This window comes from Fulmarus glacialis, unplaced genomic scaffold (assembly GCF_000690835.1).
Source record: "Fulmarus glacialis isolate BGI_N327 unplaced genomic scaffold, ASM69083v1 scaffold47566, whole genome shotgun sequence".
NCBI classification, from domain to species: domain Eukaryota; kingdom Metazoa; phylum Chordata; class Aves; order Procellariiformes; family Procellariidae; genus Fulmarus; species Fulmarus glacialis.
In genome coordinates, this window is record NW_009219660.1 from 1 (window position 1) to 12,612 (window position 12,612).

Below are 12,612 nucleotides of genomic sequence, written 5' to 3' on the forward strand. Positions count from 1 at the left end.
GGCGTAGCAGGTCGTTAACCACAGCCATTTTGCACAACTCTGCCCCTAATGCATGATGCATCTGTCCACCGAGTCCAGTACTGTCTCACACAAGCACCAGTGCCAGATGCTTGAGGAAGGTAACACTTTTCCCTGTGAGAAGTGGAAAGCTGCATTTTTTTTTTAATTTGAGAGTTTTCCAGAGCTCTAGCTGTAACTAAAGTCCTTTGATTACAGCATATCTGATCATAGTGACTGCATGACCGCTCTAAATAGCCTTATTCTTTCCATTTACACCTTACTATGAAAAGACTTTCATGCACAGAACATGCATATAAAAAAAGTAACAAACCAGGGAAGTTAAGTGGTTCAACACTGTAGTATTTCTTCCAGTCTTGCCCATAACTAATGTAGTCTAAGTACCAGGGAGCTGCCAGGATAGTAGTGAATCCAGCTCCAGTCACACTGCTCAGTTCATGAGCATAGTTGTTTCCCATCCACACTTGAACTACAGTGTCTGGTTTCAGCTAAAAAGGGAAAAAACAAAACAAAACAAAACCCAAAACCATTAAAGACAAAGCTAATTGCTGTTATCAGGAAAAGGATGATGTATTTCAAAACCGGGTATTTTGTTTTGAAGAGGAACATTTTGGAAGCTACCTTTTGTCATTTCCCACCTCATTAGCTCTTTGCTGGTTTTAAATGAAGTTCACACTAGAGTGAAGCCTGGGTTATACTATAGACAGTTAATGCCGTAAGAGGGTTCCTACATGGTCAGGGTTACCTGACGACCTCTGAGAAGCTGAGCACCTGGTGTTACAGTTGCACAGTTACGTGAGAAAAAAAATATGGAAACTCATAGAAACTTTCCTACCCTTTATTCTGATGCTCTAAAGCATATTGTATTATCTGTGTTCACCTTTAGAAAGCACTTCAATGCTGGTGTTCCTGTTCCACCTATTTTACATGTTCAATAAATGATAATTTCAAGGCAGGCCCCACACCTGGGGAGACTTGCTAAAGTCAGCAGACTTGCTTTAACTCTTAAGAGACACAACCATAACTACTTAATAGTCTACCTTGTAAGCCTCCCACAACATTGTGCTATTATGCAAGAGTATCTTATTTATTTTCCCATCTTACCTTTGCTTTGTTATCAAACACTTCTTGCCAGACCATGTATCCTTTGTTATAGGAGGAAACAATGTCCAAAACCCTAGAATTTAGAGGTAAGATCATGTTCATGTGCCTGTACCAATCTCACTGAAGTTCACAAAGTAGCAATATTTTCTACCCTACGGCACATCAGGCCTTTCCCAGCACTGCATAGGGAACCAAGAAAAAACAGTTTTTTCTGGTTTTGGCCTTCAGTGCTCTGCCTCGAAGAGGATGTTCTCCCATGTATAAGAATATGCACGTGCAGTAACACAAACTGATGTTCAGAACTATCAGCAACTCATATAGGTGTCTAAATCCATGTTATTTAAGAATGAGAGAATTAAATGGCTGCAAAAACCTTAGGACTTTTCCTCCCCACCCTGTGTGCTGACATTACAGCAGACACCTAGTTTAAGATACTCAATAATTCAAAGTGTGCGTAGAACTAGTTTACGTGTCCTTGTCGTGTCCCACTTTTTAAAGCTGTGAACTTTACATTCAGTGTATTAAAATAAAACAAGGTGGGTAGTCCCCCATACACGGCAATTTTTGAAAACAATATAGGCTAACCTAAATCAGCTTCAGTATCTGCAACTCAACACCACCCTCAAATAGTGGCTGTGAAAAGCTGAGCAAGAATTAAAAAAACAACATACTTCTGAATATAGTAAGATTCCAGTTTAGCATAGTCAATGCCGAATCCTTGCTTCTTCATGAACTCTTTCACTTCAGGGTTAGATTTCCTTAAATAACAACAACAAAACAAGTTTAAAAAAAAAAGTAATTTTTTTTTTTGTTTTAAACCAGATTTCCCAACCACTTCCACCTATTTACAGCACACTAGCTGATGCCTTAGGCACACCATAGCCTGGAATGCACAACAGAGCAGAAGCAGCAGGCTAACATGATTTAAGCATTTTGAAACAGTTTCATCCTGATTTGACATAGCCTACTTCTCTGGTAGAATTACTGGAGTCCCTGTTATGAAGCAGTCTCTGGCAGGCTGCCTCAAGCTTCTAAGAGCTCTGGGGTTTCTGGCTTCTCTGCGACTTTGTGGGAAGGTTGCCAGCAGGTTTGGAAACTGAGCAGCCATAGTACCAGGGGATCTGCAGGACTGACATCAAGAATTTGGGAAAATACCCCAAAAGCAAACAAACACTTTTGTGATAAAGCATCTGTCAGAAATTTTCTTTCTTTTTAAAAATTAAAGCAAGTCCTGCGTCTTCAGATTTGATGTTTCAAGAGAACGCACAAATACTAAGTAGATCAATTTGAATACTCATCCAATTAGATCTGCTCCAAGTTACTCTGGCAGAGAGCCTCCAAAATATTCAAAATGCACAATCAATTGAAAAACTCTATTAATACATGCGCACAAGAGTCAGTACTGTAATACTTAATGTTAGCAGATTTTCTGGAAGGGAGAACTCGATGGAAAGAACTGCTTTTCCTTTAACACAAAGCATTTAAATGTTAATTACCTTATATAGTACTTTTCTACCGTACTAGTTCTCCTTCCTGCCAGGTTAATTTTCATAAAGAAATCCTTTAGAGTACCTGAACATTTGTGAAACTACTAGTCAAATCAAAATTCTGTACAACATCACTTGCTTTTTGAGGATTACAAATGCTCTGCCTGTAAACAGTTACAGAAGTAAGAGTGGAGACCTTTGGCTTAAGCAGTGAAAACTGTCTCACGCAACTGAATTCCATAATTGATGGGTTTAGGCAAGTTTAAGAGGCACTAGATATTTATTCTTTGAACTGTCACCCTACCAACAATCGAAGTTCACTTCATCTCCTCCCAAATGAATGTATGCATCTGGAAATACACTGCTGATCTCTTTGAAGAATTTAGTCATGAAGTCGTAAGTTGTATTCAAAATGGGATTCACAGGTCCAAAGGACCCAGTTGGCTGTTCTCCACTGTAACAAGGGGTGAGAAGATCTTTTTGACCTAATAGAAACAATTAATAGAGGATATTCAGTTTCATGTTGGTATGCTAACTTTGCTAGCAGGAAGAGGCAGTTACCCATATTAAAAAGGTTAACATTCATGACTTAAGTGCTCATCTATTCTAAGTATAACCAAATAGAGGCAGGATGAAATAAAACAACTTGCCCAAGGTTGAAAAACCATCTAACTGGAAATCAGGACTCTGACTTTTAGATTTGTGATTTAACACACACTAATTTATGGAATATGTCACTATACCTGGAAAATAGCTTCTGGATGACTACTTGAATAAAAAAGCTTTAATGGATTTAGGAAGGAAGCCAATTAGAAGGAAGCCAAATATAATAAATGTGCTCCAGAGGCCTCTTTTCTCTTTTTATTACTCTGCTTTGTAACACCTAAGTAGGTGCGAGGTATATGGCTCAAGGTAGATGTCTGCTAGCAATTTACCTCTACACAAGAAAGGAAGGCTAGACAGACATCAAAACTAAGCACTGGTTCTTGAGTCAAGATACCTGAAGCAACATGAGCCAAGATAACAAAATAGGAAAAAGTTATTATAAGTAGGTTGGAGATTCCCGAGTCCAGTTTATTTGGTAAACGGTGGCTGCAGCAGCAGCACATTCCTGGCTGTGTGTTTCCTACTCTGAGCACATTTCCCCCAAACAGGGCCCTACTGGTAGATTGCTTCAACTACTCTCCTCGCATGCCTATCTTGAATTTGAATGCAAACAGAGCATAGCTACCCAGGTTCATAGGCAAAGCCAGGACTGGCTCCTGTGCACCACATTAAAAAAAGCTATTATACAAGAAGCTATCAGGATCAATTGATTTTAGGCAACGGAGCTGAACCTTGTTCTTAATATGAACGTAGACCACCTCACACATCACCAGGCAAGCCACTGGCTTTTATTAATGCTCTGTAACAGCAAAGACAGGAGATGAAGGATTCAGAAAGACTGTTTAGTAAATTTAGGTTTTGTCTTGTTCCTTTCCTCCTCATTTTAAATTAGTGAGAAAGAGCCTGAGGCATCTTCCAGAATTATGGCCACATCCCCACAGGATGAGCTCAAGACTTGCCCCCATCGCTAAAGCTAAAGCTATGAAGCGCTAGAAAAATCTTTACTATTTCCAGTTTGGCCAAAACCATCTTACATTAATTGCAGCGAAATCGCAGTCAGTGCACCTTGAATTAAGCATACGGTTCCCTGGCCCTTGAGTACACGTAAACACCACCACTCTCAGGATGCAAGCACTCTCTATCGAAAGAAGTATTACTCTCAAACCCAGAAGATAGAGACTGAAGAAGCATCCAACTTTGCTGTGTTTTGTACACTGGCAGATTACCACTTTACTAACAGACAGAAGCATCAACCACTTTAAAAGGACTTTCCCAAAGCAGAAATCTCTACTCTAGAGGCAGCAACTCACTATTTCTAGCCACTGCCTAAACTCAAGAGTACTGGATGGGGGGATAACAACACAAAGTCTAAGGCAAACAATGCATCTGTGCCTTTGCACACACGTCCAGCACAGGAAGTCAGCCTTCTCCATCCACTTTAGTTCCTCTAATATGTAAATATGACCATCACTGAGTCTGCCCCTTGCTTACCTCTTATCAAGGGCCTTTCAAAGCACTTTGAAGGCTGCTTTTTAAGACGTTCATTTGCTTGCTACACCCTACATACCACAATCTTATAACCATTAATACTTTCTTGGACATACCTTTTCCCCAAGACTGCGTGTGTCCTGGAGTATCAAACTCTGGGATAACTCTAATGCCTCTTAACCGGGCATACTCAATCACCAGATGGACGTCAGAAGGAGTGTAGATGTGGTTATAGGAGTATGCTCCCTGTAAAGTATTCACATTTAGAGACAGTTTACAAAACGTTATACCAGCAGCTGACAAAATTGGGATTAAAGTGTTACAACTTAGACTGGAGAGCAGTTTTACAAGTTGGCCTTTTCTGGTTTATCACACGTGCAACTGCACAAACAGAACTTTTCGGTTGACTAGTGGCAGGGGGAAACCACAAAAATTAATCCTTTTTTCCACACTAAGACAAATCTCCTGAGAGACCGTCCTTTCTTCCTTAGCTCACAGTTACTGAAGAAAACAGAAAAGCTAGTTTCTATTCCATCAGATTCTTGAAAGATATATTTTTCAATTCTTCTGCACAGAGGCAAGTTAGTTTTCCCCTCCACCTCTGCATTATTAGTTCTGAAACATAGGGTCCTTGTTACATGACATCCAAGATTAATGGAAAAATTCTGCCAAGTCAGAAGGAACAGTGTCTTCTTCCAACACCTCTTCTTGTCAGTTTTGATACAATGCCCAATTTAGCATCAGGGCATGTTTGTTTTGTGACACTGAATTTGAGCGTCACACACTCCCACACAGCCAACAAATGTGACAAATGACCCAGACTGCTACAGTTTGGTGAAACAGATGCTTGCCAAAGAGCCAAACAAGAAAAGCATCATGACTCCTCATGATTAATAGCACCTTAAGCTTCTATTTATCTGGAATTGGTTTCCACAGCTGAGTTATTCATAAAAGATAATGGTAAACAAGAAGCCTTTCAAAAAGAAGGCTATTGAGACAAAGGCCATCTCCCTCTCTCCAGCTGTCAGTGGGGAATAGGACAGAACTCCACAGCCATTAATAGGAAAAATAATCTGACTGCACCACCCAACATCTACAATTTTTGAATTACTAAATTTTTCATGGCATCTGCTCAAGCACTGCCTACATAATTCTCATGAGGGCCAGATTCTAACAAGCATTTTAAAACAGAATCACAAATCTTGTGCTTAGGCTCAGTCTACTTAATTATTCATGCTTGATTTGGCTACTACGGCACTGTGACTGAGCAAGAACCTCATGATGGCTTTCATTAATTAGCAAAATCTGCTTGAATCAGGAAATAAAAAGATACACTGCACTGTATTGTTTTAGAAAAAAACCTCTCACTTTTGGACCTCTTACAGACATGTTGTTTTTTGTAAAGTTAACTAGAACTCAGAAAGGGCTAAAGTACTACTGCCATAGTTCCAAGCATAGAGCTGACAGGAAACTCTCTTACATTTGTTTGAGTGGCAGGAAGTCTACCAGTTAAACAAACAAACCAAGAGAAATCAAAGCAGTGTTCACCACAACAGGTTATTTGCACACCATTACTGCTTGAAGGCCTGCAAACACTGATGATCACTGTCACCAGCAAATTTGCACAGAAGAGTCTGGAAGGTCATTTACCGTGCATCCACCAAGACCCGAACATGGTCCACACAGACACGCAGGTAGGATCCTAAATGTGGACTTGCTGGTTATTGGTCCTCTGTTTCACAATCAGCCAAGGCAGATGTATTCAACCATTGGTAGGCTCTGCATTTTATTTTCACGAAATACGTGCCAGACTTCTGCCTTCCCACCCTGCTCCAATGATGTTTACTCACCTTGTCACTTAACTCAGGGAAATAAATACTCTGGTAAGGGAATGACTGATCATCTACTATATGCCAGTGGAGAACATTGAACTTGTTAAAAGCCATGGCATCCTGTAACAAATAATGCAATACAGTCTAATTAAGCACTTCACTCTCACAGAAAACCTATGCAGAAACAGTGGTCTTGTCCCAGTACATCCTGCATGCCTAAGGCAACAACTGAAAAAAAACCCAAACAAAACAAAAACAAAGAAAATGCATACCATGTTTCATCAAATCCTAGAAGCATACACCAAAACCCACCATTCCTCTGCCATCTGTTTGCACCACTCCTGTCAACAAGTTCTTGCTGATCATGCTACACTGGCTGGTAGAAGGGGAACTGCTATCAAGGCTTATACTTTTCGACCTAAATACTTTGGACTCGAAAACTAAACAGCATGAGAGTTTCCTATTATTTAGTACATCCCTACTTGCTAGTGACTTCTGCAGAATCCATTTCAAATGCATGCAAAATAAACCATGCATTTTCCCCACAGAACATACTGTTCCCCTTATGTTTTCAGTCATTATTGTGTCAGTGCTTCCCATTTTTGAACTTGAAGATAATCAAGATAAATGTTAACACATTTATTTTATAATTATGACTCCAGATGGATAGTTACACACATACTCTGAGTTATGCAAGTTTGTTAGAGTCACTGGAAGTGTTGTGTGCTGCAAGCAGACAGAATAAGTGTTTTCTACATTGTTCAGGACTGAGTACATGCAACACAGTTGCTTCCATTCCCTTGCCACAATACAATTGTTTCCACCCCTCCCCCTTTCTTTTTTCATCAAGCTGTGTTTAAAGAAGTGACAAAATCTCTTCAGGAACTCCCACCAAATTCAAAGGATGATTTATACCTTGTCCATTCCCCAAAATGATCTCATCTGTTTTATTACACAGCAGGAGTTTTAATTACCATGTCTTCATGCATTTCTATCAAATACCATCTTTCCACACAGAAAATTTTATCTCCTGACTTTCACCTCAGCCACTCCTTCCTCAAGGATAATGCCCTTCCTGGAAATTCAGTACAGCAGCTGGATTCAAGCAGGCACAGAGGTGGGAGGAAAAGCGCACTTGTTCTTAAAATCAGCAAAATGTCATAAAATGTAGCTCTGGGAAAGTATTAGAGCCACAGACATAATTTAAGGAAAGAAAACAGAATAGCAACAGTTAGAGAAACACAAAAATGGTTAGAAATGCAAGTCTCAAAAGTCAAGTTATTCTTCGGACACTGTTGTCTCTTTTAGAAAGGACAACAAATACTGACACAAGTAACTACTTGAGTCTTTGAAGCACCCTCAGTTGTAAATGAAACGCTACACAAAAACTACTTGCTGAACAGGGACTGATCTTAAGGGTAAATACAAGTGGTAAATACCCATGGAGAGGCAAGTTCTGAGCACAGTTCAAGGATGACCTCAGAAATGAAGTCTGGTTTTACCTCCACTCTCTTCCTGCCCATCTTAAGCCTGCTCTGCAAAGTTCTGCAACATGGAAGGTAAATTTCTAACACTATTTCATCTTGGAAAAGCAAGACAGAGACAAGACAGGAAACTGCATGTTCCACCACTCAAAGGCTCCTCAAACTTCTAACACTATTTCATCTTGGAAAAACGAGGCAGAGACAAGACAGGAAACTGCATGTTCCTCCACTCAGAGGCTCCTCCATTTCAACCCACCAAGTAAGTCCTGCTACAGGGATTTCAACAGCAGAAAAGTGGCGTACAAAACAGAAAAACCCACAGCTTTGGCTGCTGTGATTACACAAATTCATCAGCTTCCCGTCAGGCTGGGAGTATACAATTCTTAGTGTGCTTACTTAAGCTTTTTGGAAAAAGTTTTGGTTGGGTTTTTTGGTGGTTTTTTTTTTTCTCCTTTTTGAAGGGACGTGGTAAAAGAAATCAGTAGCTTCCAACGAACATTTCCAATTTCCCCCCTTGCTCTGTACTACTTAATTACTGGCTTGCTCTTAGCAGCCTAAGAAAGGACTGCCAAAGCCTGGTTATTTGAAAAGACTGGAATTGTCCTGCAACCACTGGCACTGAAGCCAGGACTTGCAAGGTCTCACCTGAACTGCTTGGTGACAGTGAGATGTCTCAAAACATGCTTCCAAGAAATATGTGAGCTGGTTTAGGCAACAGAAAATACAAAAATCCCAAGGTACCACAAATGCCAGCCTCCTTTACAGATTCACTAATCATTGTGTCTGCCCACTCAATTCCTCTCCAGTGTATGTTCTGACCCTCACTTAGCAAAGTTCACTCTGTCCTTTTAGAATTCACCCAGAGGAGATGGGTTCTCCTTTCACAGCAGCTCCAGTTGCTACCTACTTCAGGGGGCAAAACACAACAACGAAAAGTCTTCATTATTAATGATACAAAACTGCCCGCTTACCAGGTTTGTAAGAATAGATTTCAATGGTAAATAATGCCTTGAAGTGTCTAGTAAGATTCCTCTATGAGCAAATCTTGGGAAGTCATCGATTTCAGATTCATTGACAAGAAACTATAAGAACAAGATTTAAAAATTAGAATTCCCATTTCATATTCATCATCTCAAACAGGAAATACTTACTTTTCAGTTTGTTAACAGCTTTCCAAGGATCATTTTCTGAAAAAATAGTTAATGAAACTAGTAGATGTGCTGTTTCCAGAAAGGCACCTAATAAAGAATGTGTTATCAGGACCATGGTTTTAGTTAATAGCTATACTTACGCTTCCATAGTCATCTTCATGAACCAACTGGCTGAAGGTTTCCAAACCTGGAAAAAATCCAAGAAAGGGATCTGGAGTACAACCCACTCCTTGTCCTTAAAGTGTTAGTTAAAAACAGGATCATAACTATTTACAGGCATTCACATAGCTAGAAAGAATGCTTTGTAGCTGAGTTTCTTTCTCTTTAGCAGAGTTTCCTTAATTGCTCAAGCACCACAGTTAATGAAATTCTGAAGAGAGAACCATTCAAGCTCTCCATTTCACAAGTACTGAATATTAGCACTACAGCTCAGCTGTGCCAAATTAATCCCTAAATAGTGTGGAAGTCACTGAGAGTAAGGTAGGAATTTCTGGTGTTGTCATGCACCTATTCCTGTCATTTCTGGAACTGGTGAAGTTTCTAATTCAGCATGAAAAATCTGCTAATTTTGACTAACATGCCAGTAAGAACAGCAAACTGAAACTTCAGTATTATGGTATTCTTGGTGATGTGTCCAGCATGTTCAGCTATTAGGTGCAGTCAGTGAATAATTCGTTCACACTGTAAATCAAAGAGCTTTTTAGCACCCAGGATTTGGTTGGCTTGGCTGATTTCAGGCACAGCAAGAGTGCACTTACGGTGTGCCACTGGATCTGAGATGCTGAGCACCTGGACTGAGGGTCTGACCAACACACATCTGGGTATCCTTCTGGCCTCTATGCCCAAACTTACTTCCCATGAAGGACTGAATGAGGGCAAGGCTCAGTGGTCAGCTGGTTCTTAGTCCTGCATGGAGCTTGTATAAGCCCAGAACAAATAGCTCTATAGGAAAAGTATCAGCTTACCTCTTAAAGCACCCCATACCTCATCTGCTTTCAGTATAGCCACAGGCTCAGTTACAGTTAAATGATCTACAGAAAAGAAAAAAAAAAGTTATTCCTCAAGTAAGCATGGATTGACAGGACAATGCTAACAAGCCTTAAAGAGATTCTTCAAGTGCCACATCTCCCTTTGTTTTTTAAATTCTAACCAATGCTGTTTTTAACGGTGGTACCGTGCAGCTATTTTTCATTTATGTGCTCCTGAAATAATGCAAGCTCCTAGTCAGAGAGTCAACAGTTAATCAGTAAGATGATAAAACAAATACGGTGCTTAATAACGGCAATGTTAAATATTGCACATTGGGCAGAATTCCAGTTTAACCCAACTGACTTAAAACATATCAGATTATATTCTTGCATTTAAGACATAGATGATAAGGGTTGGGTAACTAAGCCAGACCTAACCGCAGTTTACTTCTCCTTTTACCTTCCTTTTATATAGATTATGCTTTCTTTTTTTTTTTTTTTGAGCTATAGCCTGTCAAGTAATATTGCTAGGTGCTTACTATAAAGGTGCTTACTAATTACAACGGTGGGGGGGGGTATAAATAAAACGGGGGGGGGGGGGGGGGGAAATCAGACCCCACCATTTAATGAGCACGTGTACGGGGGCAGTGAGATGAAGTAAGGTAAGTAAAATGAAGAGTGGTATCTGAAGGTATCCCTTAAGTTTGAGTACTGAAGTACAGTACAAAATACTGAAAAAAAACCCAAAAAAAGCTAAAATAATTTTGTTATTCCATTTAAGGTGACTCAGTAAATTCTAGTGAAGAAACAAGTATCTTTTAAATATATTATTTTTTTAAAAAATCACATATATATATAGGTATAAAAATACACTGTATCTATAAATCTGTAGATTTATATTGTTTTTTAAACATCAAAGCAGTAATAAACTGACCAGAGTCACACATTTGAAGCAGCAGATTAAAAAACAGAGGGGTGAATTGCTGTATAATGATTTATTGGACCTGCCTCAGCATGAAAGAATGGTTGGTTATAAGTTATACAGTTCAAACATTTCTCTAAACTACCAGAGAAAAGCCATTCAGGGACATGAAGAAAGTACCTCAATCTTCCATTTTAACCTAAACACAGAGTGCATATACTGGAAGTTCTGGGTAGGAAACAGAACTTAAAAAACTACTGCAATCTCCACGGCTCTCTGTGGTAAGTTGTAAGTTCAGTCAGGGATTCATATCCAAGACAGCAGGCTTTTTTCTGAACATGTATCATGCCTTAAATGATTGCAGAACAACAAGTTTTGTATGGCTATTTGGAACCTTTTACACAAGCAGGCAAGAAGCCAGCAGGGACAAGGGCAGATAACTTGTACTTTGATTACAGCATTAGCAATTTTGCTGCTATACCTCATTTTCATTGAAATGTATGAGAAACTCACACACAAAAATTGCACTACTTGGCTAAATGTACCAAAAAAGATGGAGTAAACTTAAAATCACCACATTCTATCACAAGTCAGGTGGAATTAATCCTGCTGCAGACGCATGACTTAAGATTAAAAGGATTTTTTCCTAAGGTTCTGTATCCTGGATACCAAACAACTGCCTCGCCTAGTACAGAAGATTATCTAAAGACAGAACTAGATTAATTGAGTATGTTGAATTCTGTGCTAACCTGCCCAGACAAAAAGCAATACTATCAACTCATCCTTATTTCTGCTAAGAAACTTCTCTGGTGATTAGGACTTGATTTTAGAGTACTTCTCCACCCTGGACTTCAGTCATAGAACTAAAGCAGCACAGCAGAACAAATCCAATATAACCACTGTGGTTTTAAATCCTTTCTTGTATCTACTGATAGAATGAAAGTGGACTTATAAAACTGCAAGACGAAAACAAGAAGTTCACTGAACACTTTCCGGTTTCCCAGGAAAAACAAAAATACCATGTACATAAACCAGCGTAGGTAGCTTCGATTCAAATGTAGTTATTTCTAATGACAGCAGATGAATAAGCAAAGCAAGCCACCCTGTACTGAAAGAAAGGATGATCTCTTGACTGCACATAGATCTCACCACATGTAACTGGGTACAGCACAGTGTAATACCTCTGATCCTGTAATACCTCTGATAGTTACTAGAAAGGATAGCAGCAGGTACATGAGTTGAACGCTAGCTAAGCTGCGGAAATCATAGGTTACACTTCTAACCGGCTTCATGATTCACTGTGGGCTGAGATGTGCCACAGCATTAAGAGCAAGAACTATCTTCCGGTTGCCGCGGTTGAGAAATGTTCTCGAGCGCCTCAGTGAGCCTATGATTTCCAGTTCCTTAAAAAAAATCTGCTGACTTTTACATTGGACACACGATTGCAAAACAAGCGCTAACGATGCCGTGTAAGCCGAGGACGGAGAGAGGAACGCGGTGACCGGCTGTGCGCCGTACTCACAGGCCTCGCTGGAGGCGAGGTGCGGGTAGC

The 12,612-nt window shown here is 39.8% G+C and overlaps 1 protein-coding gene across 1 annotated transcript; it reads right to left on the reverse strand.

Moving 5' to 3' along the window:
- Window positions 1-331: 331 nt before the first annotated feature.
- Window positions 332-12,607, reverse strand: LOC104069365 (beta-hexosaminidase subunit beta-like; the record flags this gene model as incomplete). Its single annotated transcript, XM_009580450.1, has 10 exons — window positions 332-506; window positions 1,123-1,195; window positions 1,794-1,880; window positions 2,914-3,094; window positions 4,820-4,949; window positions 6,554-6,655; window positions 8,991-9,101; window positions 9,311-9,357; window positions 10,136-10,201; window positions 12,583-12,607. Coding segments are annotated over 10 exons (997 nt in total), but the record flags the coding sequence as incomplete, so codon positions are not given.
- Window positions 12,608-12,612: the final 5 nt, after the last annotated feature.